The sequence below is a fragment of the Dama dama genome, chromosome 19, assembly GCF_033118175.1.
Source record: "Dama dama isolate Ldn47 chromosome 19, ASM3311817v1, whole genome shotgun sequence".
Classification (NCBI taxonomy): domain Eukaryota; kingdom Metazoa; phylum Chordata; class Mammalia; order Artiodactyla; family Cervidae; genus Dama; species Dama dama.
In genome coordinates this window covers 91,297,384-91,316,592 of record NC_083699.1, presented here as the reverse complement: position 1 = coordinate 91,316,592, position 19,209 = coordinate 91,297,384, and the positions used below count along the sequence as shown (strand labels likewise).

Sequence of the window (19,209 nt, the reverse complement as noted above, 5' to 3'; positions counted from 1 at the left end):
TAAGGAATTAAGATGGGCCAGGTCAGTGGAGTGGGAAATAGGAGAGGGGTCAGTATGTTGAACCTCTAAAGAAAGAAAGAATAAGTAATCATGAGAGTAGGAGATTAAATAAATAAGCATGAAGGAAAGAAGGTTCTGTTGGATCAAGGATGAGAGATTGGTGCTGAGACTTCAGCAGAAGGACACATGAGCTTGGGACTGAGGGGCAAAGATGGATCAGAGGGAACATCTGGGGTGGGGCGGGGGAGGGTTTAGGCTACAGCCAGAGAGGGATCGTCCCCAAGGAGGGAGGACCCACCGAGATGGTTGAGGGCGCACATGAAGAGGAAAGCTGAAAACCCGGTGCCACGCTTGGGTGTGCAGGGCGGCAAAGAGCAGACAGGAAGATGAAGCGTGTCAGGGTGGGACACCCACCCAACATCCAGACTAATGTCCTGAGGCCGAGAAGGAGCTGGTTTCAAGTGGTCCTCGTGAGAAGATGCTCTTTCATCAGACAAGGAGAACCACTAAGGCACTTAGCTTTGGACTCAGTGATTAGATAAATTTAGGTCCCCAACTTTTAGAACAATATTCCCTCTAAATGCTTTCTGAGCTCTTTCTCTAAAATATATATATATATATATATATATATATATATATATATATATATATATATATGCTATTATGTATATTTTAACATTATGCTGTGTATATTTTAATATTGTAATCCACTTTAGATCCTTTTGGAGATAAGTAGGGATACAAATTAAGAGTAAATTCACAGAAGGGTTAGCAGAACATATTAGAAGGACAAATTACCCAATATGCACAACTCTATGACAGTTGTTCTGTTTAGTTCTTCCTGAGATGTTGCCACATATAAGGGAATCATTACCAAATGTTTTGGAAACATTTTTAATGATGATAATGAGGATTAAATATTTTCATTTCATTTCATAAGGATTAAATATTATCATCATCATATCACAGCTTTCCAACCTTGGCACTATTTACATTTTTGGCCAGATGATTCTTTGCTGTTGGGGGCTGTCCTGTTCACTGTGAAATGTTGAGCAGCATCACTGGTTATCTATCTACTAGATGCTGGTATCATCCCCTAGTTGTGACTGCCAAAAATATTTCCAGAGTTTACCATATGTCACCTAGTGGGAGAAATCACCCCCAATTGAGAACCACTGTGTTTATCTATTTAGCTGTACTTTAAATTTGTCTACTCAGTTCTTCAGATCCTTATAGGCAATGACAGGCTCAAAATGTTTTAGTGATGGATTGCATCTAATTACAGATATAGCACACTTCATCACATGAGCATTGTTCCCCAAAACCTGTAATACTAACATTTGGGTAATTGTGTATTTCAAATGCACCAAGAAAACTCCCTCCACTCAGGGGAACCCCCTAAGATTCCTTTGGTGAAGTGAAGAGTTAACCTATTCTGTGTTCTTATTTGTTGTTCTGGGTTTTTGGTAAGCAGGGCACATGAGACTGCATCTATTTTTGGTTACAGCATTAGTTATATATAAAGGAAGAAGAGAATAGGGCTAAATTTGGGTTATCTTTGATCTCAGGTTTAAAGCTCAGCAGAAGACATTGAGTTACCCTGAGGAAATTAAGAGTAGAAGTTGGTAACATGAGGCATATCCTTTGCAGGTTCTTTAATTATTTCATTGCAGTGGCGGATTGGTGGCTCAGAGAAATATATGGGAATTTTAAATGGGCTTATTCAGATCTAAACACCAATTATATATGCATTCATTTCCCTGAATCTTGTGTATTTCTTCTTGGAATGAAGGTTTAAAGCCCACTGTGGCCCTGTGTCAGCAGAAGTGTAGACGGTCGGGGACCCTGGAGAGTAATTATTGCTCAAGTAACTTCGGTAAGAAAGAAAACCCAGCCTTTCCTCTTTAATCAGAAACCCGAAACTGCATGCTTAATCTCAAAGGCACTGCCATGAATGGGATGGTAAAGGGTCAGTTACACTCTGCATCTACCCAGGAAAATACTTGCCTCCACGCTACGGTGTGTTGCACCATTCGAATTATGAGTTCACAACTGAGAAAAATGTGTGCAGAAAATGTACGTTTCTTACATAAACTTAAAACTTAATAATTTGACTTCTGGTATATGACACTGCTGTTCTGTGTATGCTGGCTAACTCAGTGTTCCCCCCACCCCAGAAAAAAAGCCCGACATCCTTTTTTTTTTCTCACATAGTTTTCATGTACTGAGTATTTTTTCACACATCTGTAATTCAACTTAAAAAAATCAGAAACATATTCAAGCTGGCCTCTCTCAGAAGAAATTCAAGTATTTCCTTTGCAGTGTCCCTCCAGAGGACGAAATTAAAACTTGAAAATCTGAAATCCATTTGGAAACGCTTATAAACTGGAAACTGAGGAGATATTACCTAATGAATCAGAATTCCTAAAGAGCTTTTTTTCCAATTAAAAAAATCTTGCACATTCTGTAAAAACTGCTTAAGAGCAAATGATCCCAAGTTGAATTATGTTGGTTATGTTTAAAAGGAATTTGGAAGAAAAGTCTTATCAGGAAAAGAAAGTTGCTACAGCCTAAATAGGTTACCCAACACAGAAGGCCTCCCAGAAGAGGCTTTGCTTGCTTTTTCTTATGCCTTCAAGTGGTAACTGCAGCCCAGATTGACCATATTGTAGTAAAGATGTGAGGACAGTAAAGAATCTAGGGCCCTCAAGAGGGAGGGAATATATGTATACATATAGCTAATTCAGGGCTTCCCAAGTGGCTCATTGGTAACGAATTCGCCTGCCAGAGCAGGCGATGTGAGAGTTTAATCCCCGAGTTGGTAAGATGCCCTGAAGGAGGAAACGGCTGCCCACTCTAGTATTCTTGCCTGGGACATTCTGTGAACAGAGGAGACTAGTGGGCTACAGTCCATGGAGTCAAAAAGAGTCGGGCATGATTGAGCGTGCACACACACACACACACACACACACACACACAGCTAATTCAGTTTGTTGTACCACATTATAAAGTAACTATGCATGCTCAGTAGCTCAGTCGTGTCCAATTCTTTGTGACCCCACAGAGTGGAGCCCGTCAGGTTCCTCTGTCCTTGGGATTTCCCAGACAAGAATACTAGAGTGGGTTGCCATTTCCTACTCCAAGGGATCTTCCCGACCCAGGAATCAAACCTGAGTTTCCTGAGTCTCCTGCATTGGCAGGCAAATTCTTTAGCACTGAGCCGCCTGGGATGCCCCCAAAGCAACTATACCCCAATAAAAATACTAGGGCCCTAAGTCTAACTGGAGTTTGCATGTCAAAATTCAAATAACCAGCATGAAAATGAAGACCAGTAGCACCAGGTGTCATTGCTCCCACATCCCGTGTGATCTCCTATAACAGGTGCTTAAGGAAATCTCCCTCCCAGTCCTTCGGCACTATCTGATTTCACTCTGCTACCAACTGACATTTTGCAGAGAATCGCTCATCACTGGGAATCAAAGTAAGGCATAATAAAAATTCTGATGTGATGAGCTTTGCACACCACATAAGCGGTGAGTTTTCATTTTATCCTGAAAGGGTAATATTATCAAGTCCAAAACTCCATCTATTCCATTGTGACATTCACACGGCAAAATGACCCAATATTATTACCAGAGGCCAGTTGGTTCCTAACCAGGATTGGTAATGCTCTTTTAGGGGCAGGGTTTTGTTTTTGTTTTAATTGGCCACATCATGAGGCATGGAGTAACTCTTGGTTCCCTGACCAGGGATCGAACCTATGCCCCCTGCAGTGGAAGCATGGAGTCTTAACCACTGGACCACCAAGGAAATCCCTTTAGAGGCAGGTTTTGGTTTCACAATGACTGGGGGCTGCAGTTGGTTTTCTGGGTAAGGACAGGATTGTCAAAAAGACATGCAGTGCAAGTCCTGCATCACATGGAATACACCCCCTCCAAAAAATGCCCAAAGCATGCCTTTGTGAAATACTGCATCTTTCTTTCTGTGGCTCAGAAGTAAGAATCTTCTCTGAGTGTTACATGGTAAGAAGAGAGAGTTACATAATGAAAAGCAATGGAATTTTGCTCGAGTTTTTCTAACCAAGGAAATATTTAATGTTATACCTCAGTTCTATGCTTTGACTTGTTAATTGAGATAAAAAGGGTGGATAAGAAAGAGAATATGAAAGACCCAGAGGGACTTCCCTAGAAGTCCAGTGGCTAAGACTCCAAGCTCCCAATGTAGGGTGCTTGGGTTCGATCCCTGGTTGGGGAACTAAGATCCTGAATGCAGCAACTAAGACCCAGCTCAACCAAATAAATAAATAAAAAGAGAGGAACCAGGGGGAGATACAGAAAGGTAAGTGCTCACCCACACAGACACAAGGACTCAGATCTTTATGGCTCAACCCTCCGTCATGCAACTTCTTATTATGGCACTGCCTTAAAGATACACGGTCCTGTTGAGTATTAACAATTACCATGTTTGGTAATTGATCCACACGTTGGATAAAACATTGGAACAAGTCTCTGTCTCAGCAACTGACTGCAGTTTGGTAGTTATTTTGGGTTTTTTCAATGCATAACAGCTAGGGTAACATTACAGCCCCATGACTCCTGTTTTTCAACCTGAATTTTGGTGACAGATATATAGAATTAAATTTAATGACTCTTATTAGGCCCTTCTTTCTAACATTAAAATGTTTCCCACCTGAAAGTTAGAGGAATGTGTCAATACAACTATTTTCAGTTCTGCTTACATTTGTCTTCACTGTCCTATGATTTAAAAAATGTTTTCTTTTGCAGTCTTGGCCGGCACTGTCATCACCACCATCCCTCGAGGTGGGAGTTTGCATGCCACGGTCTCGATCATCAACATTTATAAAGAGGGCAATCTGGCAATTCAGCAGGCTGGCAAGAACATGAGTGCCAAGGTCATCGTGGTCTGCAAGCAGTGCCCACTCCTCAGAAGAGGTGAGCAGGAAGAAAACTCCATTCTGTCTTCCAGGGGAGCTCAAGGGCAGAGAAGGGGAAAGAAGAGCCCCTCCAAACAAGTCATGGGCCTTTCCACACCGTGGCTGGTCTAGAGAAGTCAAGTCAGGGCTCATGTATTGCCCACTTCTGATGGAGAAGGAGGGCCTTGGAGTCAGGCAGAACTGGGCTCCAATCTCAGTTCCTGTAACTTGTGGGAGAAGACAGGATGATGGAAATGGTCAGTGAGTTCAAGAAGCATTTGAAGTTGGATCAGTAGGGAACAGACAGAGAAAGAGGTTCAGGAGAAAGATTTTCAGCTATTGCACTTAAAGTACCACTACTGTGTGTAGAGGAAAATATCTATCAAGGAATAGGAAATTCAAGGACTTCCCTGGTGGTCCAGTGGCTAAGATTCTACACTCCCAATGCAGGGGGCCTGGATTCAATTCCTGGTTCAGGGAACTAGATCCCACATGCTGTAGTTAAGAGTTGACATACTTCAGTGACGATTGAAGATCCCATGAGCAGCAACTAAGACCCAGTGCAGCCAAATAAAAATATTTTTTAAAAAAAGGAACAGGAAATTCAGAGCTGGTGTTCAGAACAGAGAGGTATCTATGGGCTAGAATGAAAGATCTGGGGCTCATCTGTAGATATGAGATTATATTAAATTCATGGGTGAGAGTGAGCTTATTAAGATAAATTTTAGGAAAAGGAAAATTACCCTAGAGCCAGAGCACGTGATTTTTTAAAACAGGTATATAAAAGTAATGTTATGTTCTATGGTTTTTTTAAAAAGTTAAATAAGTAGTGCATGGTTAGTCGCTTTAGTCTGTTTGGTCTGACTCTTTGCGACCCTATGGACTATATAGCCCGCCAGGCTCTTCTGCCCCTGGAGATTCTCCAGGCAAGAATACTGGAGTGGGTTGCCATGCCCTCCTCCAGGGGATCTTCCCAATCCAGGGGTTGAACGCACATCTCTGATGTCTCCTGCATTGGTAGGCAGTCTTTACCACTAGTGCCAACTAAGTAGAGAAGGATTTAAAATAAAAAGGGAAGCCCTTTCCCTTTCCCTGGAGGCACAATGAAAAGCTCCTTCCAGAAAGTTCTGTCCATGTAAAAATGTACATACGCATGTGGACAAACGGGATCTTTCTACACATATTCTGCTCAAACTTTCCTCCACATGATATGTATGTGGACAGCTTTCCATCAATAGCACATACACAGCTCTCTCTTTCTTTGGAATGGCAGTAATGGCAGTAATGCCTGGCACTCCACGGTGTGATGAACCGTGACTTCCCATCCGACATCAGCTTGTTCCTTTTCTCAGTCTTATTACAAACTTCTTCCACAATCAAAAGAAGCCAAACCTCTACCACACATACAGAAATACAAATATCCACATTAAGAAAGCTTTACTATGAATTCAGATTGTTCAGAAAAGTCAGAAGCCAGCAGCTTCACATTGACACTATTTTTGAAAAAATTTATATATTATAAGAAAATCTTTCTACAATAAAATGGAAAATGCCAGAAAGGGAAATTTTGATCAGTTTTATCATAACAGATTTGATCCTCAGAGCTTCATATAACATTTTAAATGAGATTAAAATGCAAACAAACATGATAAATAAAATGGTAGAGTAATTTTTGAAAACACAATGGATAAAAGGTTGATATTATCTAAGTAGTATTAAGGACTTGATTTCTGAATAGAAAATAATTGGTGATTTCAAAGCAAAATGTAGAAAGGATATAATCAAGAATAAATTATAAATTAATACAGTAACATTGTACCTCACTACTAAGAAAAGGAGTGAGCATCAGAAAAATAAGACCAATACCACCTTATAGTTTGTTGAAAAAGCAACATAGTACAACTTTCATATGCTCACATACTGTTGCTCAGAAATTACACTCTAAAACATAGTTTCTTAAAGAAATAATCAGAGAGAAGCACAAATATGCATGCAAAACACATAAATTCCAAATAATAATCCCATTGACTCTCAAGAGAGAATAGTAAAGACTCTGTAAAAGGTAAGACTTCTTTCCAGAAGTACCTGGAACAGCAAATAATCCAGGTCTGGACACTTACTGTCATGTCTCATCTCATCTCATCAGATCTCTTACTTACTGTCATCTCTATTGTGGTGGCATCTGCCCGCCCAGCCTGCCAGGCCTTCACAGGCCCAGGACCACTACAGTTACAGTGGTAGGCCACAGAGGAAGGCTTATACAGGGGGAAATGTCTCTTATGACACACAGAGGGAGAGGGAGAGTAAAGGAGGTGGTAACACATACATTTTTCTGAAGCAAGGTAAATCTTCAGAGCTGAACCCAACATTCCTCAGTGTGGGCTCCAGTCTAGGCCTACCTACCTTAACCAGACACACAGATATATAAAAAAAAATAGAACAACAGATAGAAGTACTTTTTAGCACATATCTTTTTAGGGACTATAAGAACGTAAAGAAGTATATGGTCCAACCATGCCCTCAAAAAACTTACATAGTATAAATGTTGGAGGGGTTAATAAAAAGTTCAAGACAACAACTTGGAAGTCAATGGATCAATAGTTGCCAAATGCCTGGGGAGATCCAGAAGCCTAGTGGGACCAGGAGGGGCCTTCTGAAGACGGCCCCTTGAGGAAGGAGAGCTTTTCATAGGAATAGTGTTTGTAGAGGACACTCAGTAAATACATTAGACCTTATGCAGAACTGGACCTGACTGGGTCTACTCATTCCATCCAGTTTCCTAATGTAAGCAGACCTGGAACATTCTATTCTGTCAAAGTTAGATTTTTTTTTTTCAATGAGAGTATTAAACAAGATTTTATGCTAGAAAGAACAAATATCTAATTACACCATTTGTAGAAAGTTTACCTGGAGGTAAGTTATAGTCTAAGTTGTTTCAAACCAACACACACAGAGAAAAAAATTAATCTTACATTCTCTTTTAGGTTTAAATTACATAATTATGGGTCAAGTGGGTGAAGATGGGCGAGGCAAGATCATGCCCAACAGCTTTATCATGATGTTCAAGACCAAGAATCAGAAGCTCCTAGATGCCCTGAAGAACAAGCAATGTTAACACTGTGTCCATTTAAGCTGCCTTCTGTCACTGTCTTTGAAAGATCTTTTTTCTCAGTAGAAGAAGAAAATTTATAACCTGAAATATTGAGCATTCAGAGAGATTTACTCTTCACAGGATGTAGATAGGAGAGCTCGGGTGTTGCTGATGGAAGTTCTGTTGCCTGCACGGAAGAGGAGCAGATATCTGATTGGAAGCCTGCAGACTCAGTGGGGTGATGAGGCTAAATGTATCAAACGTTGACAGTTTGGAAGCAGTTTATTTATGCATCTCTGTAAAAGGATATTTTAGAAATGAGTTGTGTGAAGATGTAAAAAAGAGATTTTTATACGTGCAATATTTATAGTGATATTTGTTTTACCTTCAAGCATTTGCTCTGAGGTGTTATATTCTTCTCTCGCATTTTTAAAACCAGTGCTTAATAAAATATTTTTAAATGATTATATAATTGCCATTAAACTTTTTTTTAATTAAAAAGTGGAACAACATGAAAAGAATATTCCTTGGTATTTACCTGTAAGGTTGTCCTTGTATCAAGTGGCTTCCCTCATAGCTCAGTTGGTAAATCATCTGCCTGCATGCAGGAGACCCGGATTCGATTCCTGGATCGGGAAGATCCCCTGGAGAAGGAAATAGCAACCCACTCCAGTATTCTTGCCTGGAGAATCCCATGGACTGAGGAGCCTGACAGGCTACAGTCCATGGGATCGCAAGAGTCAGACATGACTTAACGACTAAACCACCACCACTGAAAGATCAGTCCAAGGACGACAGGAACCAGTTGGATCCAGTCATGTAAACAGACTATAATTCTTTTCTGCAGAACCAGAGAACTGAGAGCTGGAATGGTGTCCCTCAGGAATCTCGTTCAGGTCCTTCACTTTGTAATAGAAATGGAAGCTCTGGTATATTTAGTAACTTGTTCAGAGCACACACCTCCCAAAAGTCAGAACAGGCAATCAAGCTCAGAAGTCCTAACTCCAAACCCAGTGCCCTTCCTGCCACTAGAAGAGGTTTTCTCTGCCCCAGAGGAAAACTCTCTCATCTTGCAGAGTTCAGTCTTTGTTTCCCTAGCCTAAATCATAATTAGTCATTTTATAGGACTTGCATTACAAGTACAGAAATTAGAAGGGCGCCTCCCACCGCTATTTTGTTCATCCCTAGTTAACTGGGTCAGGGTGTATCTGCTGGGATGCATTCTGCCACTGCCTTTAAAAAAATCTATACTCACCCAGGAGAGGAAGAACTGTAAAAGCGCTCCCATTGTGTGCAGAGCTACTTAAAACGCAGCCGTGCTTGCTGGGGGTGTGGCAACCAGCCTCAGGAGGTTGTCAGCCGGGAGCTGCAGAAGAGGGAACAACTGTCCCTATCCAAAGAAGGTAGAAAGCAGACGAGGGGATAAACACAGACTTGGGTCATAAGGTCCCTCATAGCTGAAGCAATGTTTTAGAAGTAAGGGAAAATACTCCTTTGGGTAAAAATAATAACTCCCAGCCCTAGATGTGACCAGACACTCAAAGAGCAGAAAATGGAAATTCAAAAGGAAGAATCCTGCTTGGGCAGCTAAGGGAGCAGAAGAAAGCAGTGAATATGGGCTAGTTTGAGGGTCAGGAATCATTCCTAAACTCTCCCAGTGGGATGACCATCAGTACCAGGGAATACAGGGCGTCCCTGGTGGCTCAGCAGTAAAGAATCCGCCTGCCAATACAGGAGATGTGGGTCAACATAGGTTTGATCCCTGGGTGGGGAAGAGCCACTGGAGAAGGAAATGGCAACCCACTCCAGTATTCTTGCCAGGGAATTTCCACGGACCGAAGAGCCTGGAGGGCAATAGTTCAAGGGGTTGCAGAGTCAGACTCAACAACTAGACAAAAACAACCAGGAAATTCACCAGCTGAGGAAGTGGATGAACCAGAGGAGCTGGTGGGCGGCTTCCCTGGCCAGTGCCACCTTTCAGAAAAGCCCTCTCAACCCACAGAGGGCACAGGGCAGCTGCGAGCAGCCAGGATTTAACTGTGGAATCCTGATTGATTCCACCCTTCTCTAGACAGCTCAGTACCTTTCAAGAATGCATGTTATGGGACCTTGGGAGCAATTAAGAAAGATTTTAGCATTTCTTACAGAAACTTATTGGTGTACCACGGGTAGCAGGTTGGCAGCCATCAGCTTCCTTCACAACCAGTGGAAATACCTCCATAGGTTTCTGAGAGTGGGTTGGAATCACAGTGAGGTAAAAAGTAATCTAGACTATTCATACCACTGACATTTCTGACAGAAGACTTAGAACCATTGATGGGATTTGTGGTTAATAATAGATGGCAATGATTTTTTTTTAACAATTTTTTTTTCTTTATTGAAGGATAATTGCTTTACAGAATTTTGTTGTTTTCTGTCAAACCTCAACATTAATCAGCCGTAGGTATACATATATCCCCTCCTTTTTGAACCTCCCTCCCCATCCCACCCCTCTAGGCTGATACAGAGCCCTGTTTGAGTTTCCTGAGCCGTACAGCAAATTCCCATTGGCTACCTATTTTACATACGGTAATTAAGTTTCTATGTTACTCTGTTCATACATCTCACCCTCTCCTCCCCTCTCCCCATGTCCATAAGTCTATTCTCTATGTCTGTTTCTCCATTGCGGCCCTGTAAAAAAGTTCTTCAGTACCATTCTTCTAGATTCCGTATATATGTGTTAGAATACAATATTTATCTTTCTCTTTCTGACTCACTTCACTCTGTTCACCCACCTCATCAGAACTGACTAAAATGCATTCCTTTTTATGGCTGAGTAATATTCCATTGTGTATATGTACCACAACTTCTTTATCCATTCATCTGTCGATGGACATCTAGGCTGCTTCCATATTCTAGCTATTGTACATAGTGCTGCGAAGAACAATGGGATACATGTGTCTCTTTCAATTTTGGTTTCCTCAGGGTGTATGCCTAGAAGTGGGATTGCTGAGTCTTATGGTGGTTTTATTCCTAGTTTTTTAAGGAATCTCCATACAATCTTCCATGGTGGCTGTATCAATTTACATTCCCACCAACAGTACAAGAGTGTTCCCTTTGCTCCACACCTTTTCCAGCATTTATTGTTTGTAGAATTTTTGATGAGGGCCATTCTGACTGGTGTGAAGTGATATTTCATTGTATTTTTGATTTGCATTTCTCTAATAATGAATGATGTTGAGCATCTTTTCATGTGTTTGTTACCATATGTATGTCTTCTTTGGAGAAATGTCTGTTTAGGTCTTTTTCTCACTTTTTGATTATGTTGTTTGTTTTTCCAGTATTGAGTTGTATGAGCTGCTTGTATATTTTGGAAATTATTCCTTTGTCAGTTGTTTCAGGAGAAGGCATGGGCAACCCACTCCAGTACTCTTGCCTGGAAAATCCCATGGACATGGACGGAGGAGCCTGACAGGCTGCAGTCCATGGAGTCGCTAAGAGTAGGACATGACTGAGCGACTTCACTTTCCCCTCTCACTTTCATGCATTGGAGAAGGAAATGGCAACCCACTCCAGTGTTCTTGCCTGGAGAATCCCAGGGATGGAGGAGCCTGGTGGGCTGCCGTCTATGGGGTTGCAGAGAGTCAGACACAACTGACTTGACTTAGCAGCAACAGCAGCAGCAGTTGTTTCATTTGCTATTATTTTCTCCCATTCTAAGGGTTGTCTTTTCACCTTGCTTATAGTTTCCTTTGCTGTGCAAATGCTTTTAAGTTTAATCAAGTTCCACTTGTTTACTTTGGTTTTTATTTCCATTACTTTAGGAGGTGGGTCATAGAGGATCATGCTTTGACTTATGTCATCAAGTGTTCTGCCTATGTTTTCCTCTAAGAGTTTTATAGTTTCTTGTCTTACATTTAGGTCTTTAATCCATTTTGAGTTTATCTCTGTATATTGTGTTAGGAAGTTTTCTAATTTCATTCTTTTACATGTAGCTGTCCAGTTTTCCCAGCACCATTTATTAAAGAGGCTGTCTTTGCACCATTGTATATTTTTGTCTTCTTTTCAAAAATAAGGTATCCATAGGTGCATGGGTTTATTTCTGGGCTTTCTATCTTGCTCCATTGGTCTATATTTCTGTTTTCGTGCCAGTACCATGCTGTCTGGATGACTGTAGCTTTGTAGTATAATCTGAAGTCAGGAAGGTTGATTCTTCCAGCTCCATTCTTCTTTCTCAAGACTGTTTTGGCTATTCAGGGTCTTTTGTGTTTCCATATGAATTGTGAAATTTTTTGTTCTAGTTCTGTGAAAAATGCCATTGGAAATTTGATAGAGATCACATTGAATCTGTAGACTGTGTTTGGTAGTATAGTTATTTTCAGAATATTGATTCTTCCTACTATTTCTCCATCTGTTTATGTCATCTTTAATTTCTTTCATTAGTGTCTTATAATTTTATGTATACAGTTCTTTTGTCTCTTTAGGTAAGTTTATTACTAGATATTTAATTATTTTTGTTGCAGTGGTGAATGGGATTGATTCCTTAATTTCTCTTTCTGATTTTTCATTGTTTCATATAGAAATGCAAGTGATTTCTATGTATTGATTTTGTATCCTAAAACTTTGCTAAATTCACTGCTTAACTCTAGTAATTTTCTGATAGTATCTTTAGGGTTTTCTAAGTGCAGTATCATGTCATCTGCAAACAGCGAGAGCTTTACTTCTTCTTTTCTGATCTGGATTCGTTTTCTTTCTTTTTCTTCACTGATTGCTGTAGCTAGGACTTCCAGAAATATGTTGAATAATAGTGGTGAAAGTGGACACCTTTGTCTTGTTCCTCATCTTAGGGGGAATGTTTTTAGTTTTTCACCATTGAGAATAATGTTTGCTGTAGGCTTATCATATATGGCCTTTACTATGTTGAGGTAGGTCCATCTATGCTCATTTTTTGAAGAGTTTAATCATAAATGGTACTGAATTTTGTCAAAGGCTTTTTCTGCATCTATAGAGATTATATTATTTTTATCTTTCAATGTGTTAATGTGGTGTATCACATTGATTGATTTGCATATATTGAAGAATCCTTGCATTCCTGGCATAAACCCAACTTGATCATGGTGTATGAGCTTTTTGATGTGTTGCTGAATTCTGTTTGCTAAAATTTTGTTGAGGATTTTTACATCTATATTCATCAGTGATATTGGCCTGTAGTTTTCTTTTTTTGTGCTGTCTTTGTCTGGTTTTGGTATGAGGGTTATGGTGGCCTCATAGAATGAGTTGGGAAGTGTCCCTTCCTCTGCAATTTTTTGAAAGAGTTTTAGAAGGATAGGCATTAGCTCTTCTCTAAATGTTTGATAGAATTCTCCTGTGAAGCCATCTGATCCTGCACTTTTGATTTTTGGGAGATTTTTCTATCACAGCTTCAATTTCATTGCTTGTAATTGGACTGTTTATAATTCCTATTTCTTCCTGGTTCAGTCTTGGAAGATTGAACTTTTCTAAGAATCTGTCCATTTCTTCCAGGTTATCCATTTTATTGCCATAGAGTTGTTCATAATAGGCTCATAATTCTTTGTATTTCTTCATTGTCTGTTGTAACCTCTCCTTTTTCATTTCTAATTTTGTTGATTTGATTCGTCTCTCTTTTTTTCTTGATGAGTCTGGCTAAAAGTTTGTCAATTTTGTTTATTTTCTCAAAGAACCAGCTTTTAATTTTATTAATCTTCAGTATTGTTTCTTTCATTTCTTTCTGCTCAGATCTTTATGATTTCTTTCCTTCTACTAATTTTGGGGTTTTGTTCTTCTTTTTCCAGTTGTTTTGGCTATAAAGTTAGGTTGTCTATTCAATGTTTTTCTTGTTTCTTTTGATGGGATTGTTTTGCTATAAACTTCCTTCTTATAACGGCAGCTTTTGCTGCAGCCCATAGGTTTTGAATTATCGTGTTTTCTTTGTCATTTGTTTCTAGAAACTTTTTGATTTCCCTTTAGATTTCTTGAGTAACCTGTTGGTTATTTAGAAATGTGTTGTTTAATCTCCATGTGTTTGTGTTTCTTACAGCTTTCTTCTTGTAATTGATATCTAGTCTCATAGTGTTGTGGTCAGAGAAGATGCTTGATATGATTTCAATTTTCTTAAATTTACTGAGGTTTGATTTGTGACCCAAGATGTGGTCTATCCATCTATCCAAGATGTGCACTTGAGAAGATGTTTTCTGCATTTGGATGGAATGTCCTGAAAATATCAATGGGAACCATCTCATCTAATGTACCATTTAAGACTTGTGTTTCCTTATTAATTTTCTGTTTTGATGATGTGTCCATTGGTATTGGTGGGGTGTTAAAGTCTCCTACTATTATTGTGTTACTGTCAATTTCTCCTGTTATGTCTGTTGGTGTTTGTCTTATGTATTGATGTGCTCCTATGTTGGATGCATAGATATTTACAATTGTTATGTCTTCCTCTTAGATTGATCCCTTGATCATTATGTAGTGTCCTTCCTTATCTTTTGTAATCTTTAAGATCTATTTGTCTGATATCAGGATTGCTACTCCAGCTTTATTTTGCTTCCCATTTGCATGGAATATATTTTTCCATCCTCTCACTTTCAGTCTATATGTGTCTTTAGGTCTGAAGTGGATTTCTTGTAAACAGCATATATATGGGTCTTGTTTTTTGTATCCATTCAGCCAGTGTGTGTTTTTTAGTTAGAACATTTAATCCACTTACATTTAAAGTAATTATTGATATATATGTTCCTATTGCCATTTTCTTAATTGTTTAGGGTTGATTTTGTAGTTCTTTTTCCTTCTCTTGTATTTCTTGGCTATATAAGTCCCTTTAACATTTGTTGTAAAGCTGGTTTGGTGCTACTGAATTCTCCTAACTTTTGCTTGTCTAAAAAGCTTTTTATTTCTCCATCAATTTGAGTGAGATTCTTGCCAGGTACAGTAATCTTGGTTGTAGATTTTTCCCTTTCAGTACTTTAAATATATCCTGCCATTCCCTCTGGCCTGCAGAGTTTCTGCTGAAAGATCAGCTTTTAAGCATATGGGATTTCCCTTGTATATTACTTGTTGGTTTTCCCTTGCTGCTTTTAATATTCTTTCTTTGTGTTTTTGATCATCTTTACTATCATTATTCTGAATTCTTTTTCAGGTAGGTAGTTTGCCTATTTCCTCTTCATTTTTGGACTTCTGTGTTTCTAGTTTGTTCCTTCATTTGTCTCCTTTCCCCAGGCTTCAAGGTTGAATTCTTTCTTCCTTTTGGTTTCTGCCCTCCTAAGGTTGATCTAGTGGTTTGTCTAAGCTTCTTATAGGGTGAGATCTGTGCTGAGTTTTTGTTTGTTTGCTTTTCCTCTGATGGGCAAGGCTGAGTGAGGTGGTAATCCTGTGTGCTGATGATTGGGTTTGTGTTTTTCTTTTGTTTGTTGTTTAGATGAGGCATCCTGCACAAGGCGCTACTGGTGGTTGGGTGATGCCGGGTCTTGTATTCAAGTCGTTTCCTTTGTGTGAGTTCTCACTAGGCTGCAACAGACCGCACAGAAGCGTGGCCATGAGGAGCTACCCCTCGTCTAAGGTCAGGGGTAGTGACCGAGAGCGCCAGGCTGCAACGGCGCAGGAGCGGCCGAGAAGAGCTAGCCCATGCCCGAGGTCAGGGGTGGTGGCTGAGAGGAGCTACCCCACGTCCAAGGAGAGGCGGCTGCATGGGCACAGGAGGGCCGAGAGGAGCTACTCCAAGTTCAAGGTCAGGAGGGGCAGCCGTGAGGAGATCCTCCTCGTTCAAGATAAGGAGCAGCTGCTGCGCTTTGCTGGAGCAGCCGTGAAGAGATACTCCACGTCCAAGGTAATGGACCACAGTCTTGTCTAACTCAATGAAACTAAGCCATGCCGTGTGGGACCACCCAAGACGGTCGGGTCATGGTGGAGAGGTCTGACAGAATGTGGTCCACTGGAGAAGGGAACGGCAAACCACTTCAGTATTCTTGCCTTGAGAACCCCATGAACAGTTTGAAAAGGCAAAATGATAGGATACTGAAAGAGGAACTCCCCAGGTCAGTAGGTCCCAATATGCTACTGGAGATCAGCAGAGAAATAATTCCAGAAAGAATGAAGGGATGGAGCCAAAGCAAAAATACCCAGTTGTGGATGTGACTGGTGATAGAAGCAAGGTCCAGTGCTGTAAAGAGCAATATTGCATAGGAACCTGGAATGCTAGGTCCATGAATCAAGGCAAATTGGAAGTGGTCAAATAGGAGATGGCAAGAGTGAACGTAGGCATTCTAGGAATCAGCAAACTAAAATGGACTGGAATGGGTGAATTTAACTCAGATGACCATGATATCTACTACTGTGGGTAGGAATCCCTTAGAAGAAATGGAGTAGCCATTATAGTCAACAAAAAGGTCCAAAGTGCAGTACTTGGATGCAGTCTCAAAAATGACAGAATGATCTCTGTTCGTTTCCAAGGCAAACCATTTGATATCACAGTAATCCAAGCCTGTGCCCGAACCAGTAACGCTGAAGAAGCTGAAGTTGAACGGTTCTATCAAGACCTACAAGACCTTTGAGAACTAACACCCAAAAAAGACGTCCTTTTCATTATAGGGGACTGGAATGCAAAAGTAGGACGTCAAGAAACACCTGGAGTAACAGGCAAATTTGGCCTTGGAGTACAGAATGAAGCAGGGCAAAGGTTAATAGAGTTTGGCCAAGAGAACACACTGGTCATAGCAAACATCCTCTTCCAATAACACAAGAGAAGACTCTACACATGGACATCACCAGCTGGTCGACACCGAAATCAGATTGATTATATTATTTGCAGCCAAAGATGGAGAAGCTCTATACAGTCAGCAAAAACAAGACCGGGAGCTGACTGTGGTTCAGATCATGAACTCCTTATTGCCAAATTCATACTTAAATTGAAGAAACTAGGGAGAATCACTAGACCATTCAGGTATGACCTAAATCAAATCCGTTATGACTACACAGTGGAAGTGAGAATTAGATTTAAGGGACTAGATCTGATAGACAGAGTGCCCGATGAACTATGGACGGAGGTTCGTGACATTGTACAGGAGACAGGGATCAAGACCATCCCCATGGAAAAGAAATGCAAAAAGGCAAAATGGTTGTCTGAGGAGGCCTTACATATAGCTGTGAAAAGAAGAGATGTGAAAAGCAAAGGAGAAAAGGAAAGATATTGATATTCCTAGTTGAATGCAGAGTTCCAAAGAATAGCAAGTAAAGATAAGAAAGCCTTCCTCAGTGATCAATGCAAAGAAATAGAGGTAAATAACAGAATGGGAAAGACTAGAGATCTCTTCAAGAAAATTAGAGATACCAAGGGAACATTTCATGCAAAGATGGGTTCGATAAAGGGTAGAAATGGTATGGACCTAACAGAAGCAGAAGATATTAAGAAGAGGTGGCAAGAATACACAGAAGAACTGTACAAAAAAGATCTTCACAACCCAGATAATCATGATGGTGTGATCACTCACACTCAGCTAGAGCCAGACATCCTGGAATGTGAAGTCAGGTGGGCCTTAGAAAGCATCACTATGAACAAAGCTAGTGCGGGTGATGGAATTCCAGTTGAGCTATTTCAAATCCTGAAAGATGATGCTGTGAAAGTGCTGCACTCAATATGCCAGCAAATTTGGAAAACTCAGCAGTGGCCACAGGACTGGAAAAGCTCAGTTTTCATTCCAATCCCAAAGAAAGGCAATCCCAAAGAATGCTCAAACTACTTCACAATTGCAGTCATCTCACACGCTAGTAAAGTAATGCTCAAAATTCTCCAAGCCAGGCTTCAGCAATATGTGAAACGAGAACTTCCAGATGTTCAAGCTGGGTTTAGAAAAGGCAGAGGAACCAGGGATCAAATTGCCAACATCCACTGGATCATTGAAAAAGCAAGAGAGTTCCAGAAAAACGTCTATTTCTGCTTTCTTGACTATGCCAAAGCCTTTGACTGTGTGGATCACAATAAACTGTGGAAAATTCTGAAAGAGATCGGAATATCAGACCACCTGACCTGCCTCTTGAGAAACCTGTATGCAGGTCAGGAATCAACAGTTAGAACTGGACATGGAACAACAGACTGGTTCCAAACAGGAAAAGGAGTATGTCAAGGCTGTATATTGTCACCCTGCTTATTTAACTTATATGCAGAGTACATCATGAGATACGCTGGGCTGGAAGAAGCACAAGCTGGAATCAAGATTGCCGGGAGAAATATCAATAACTTCAGATATGCAGATGACACCACCCTTATGGCCGAAAGTGACTAGGAACTAAAAAGCCTCTTGATGAAAGTGAAAGAGGAGAGTGAAAAAGTTGGCTTAAAGCTCAACATCCAGAAAACTAAGATCATGGCATCTGGTCCCATCACCTCATGGGAAATAGATGGGGAAACAGTGGAAGCAGTGTCAGACTTTTTTGGGGGGGCTCCAAAATCACTGCAGACAGTGATTGCAGCCATGAAATCAAAAGACGCTTACTCCTTGGAAGGAAAGTGATGACCAACCTAGATAGCATATTCAAAAGCAGAGTCACTGCTGTCAGAGTCCTTTCCCTCGCTGGGAGTCACAGCCCACCTCACCTCCCTAGGAGGCCCTCCAACACTGTGCTGATCTCTGGACCTGCGGTGGGGGCAGCTCAGATTCTATCTGGTCCTGCTCCTGTGTGTTCTTGCCTCCAAAGTCCACAGCTACCAGAACTAATGCATTTTCTTTTGTGGGAGCTCTCAATGACCTTTTATATATTCCATAGACACCGTCTGCCTAGTTGATTGTGTGGATTTAATCTGCAGCTTGTACAGCTGGTGGGAAGGTTTGGGGTCTTCTTCTTTAGCCACACTGCCCCTTGGCTTCAACAGTGGTTTTATTTCCACCTCTGCATGTGGGTCGTCCACTGGGGTTTGCTCCTGAGACTGCCCTGGAGGGCTTGGGTTTGCCCCTGTGAGGGCCAGGTGTGGAGGTGGTGCAGCTGCTTGGGTCACAGGGGTTCTGGCAGCACCAGGTACTCAGGGGAGTTGGCGGCTATGGCAGCAGGAAATATATGCTCTAGAAAGGTATGGAAACCAGTATTGGCCAATACACTCCAGTATTCTTGCCTGGAGAACCCGCCTCCCTGACAGAGAAGCCTTGAAGGCCACAGTCTACAGGGTCACAAAGAGTCGGACACTACCGAAGCAACCCTG

General features: G+C 40.9%; 1 protein-coding gene across 1 annotated transcript in view; it reads left to right on the top strand.

The window, feature by feature from the left end:
• PCOLCE2 (procollagen C-endopeptidase enhancer 2) overlaps positions 1-8,496 on the top strand; it is an 82,986-nt gene extending 74,490 nt beyond the window's left edge. The window contains exons 7-9 of the mRNA XM_061167794.1: positions 1,793-1,876; positions 4,785-4,952; positions 7,918-8,496. Of these exons, the coding sequence (XP_061023777.1) occupies positions 1,793-1,876; positions 4,785-4,952; positions 7,918-8,048 (383 nt within the window). The 3' untranslated portion in view covers positions 8,049-8,496. The remainder of the gene's footprint in view (positions 1-1,792; positions 1,877-4,784; positions 4,953-7,917) is intronic.
• Positions 8,497-19,209: the final 10,713 nt, after the last annotated feature.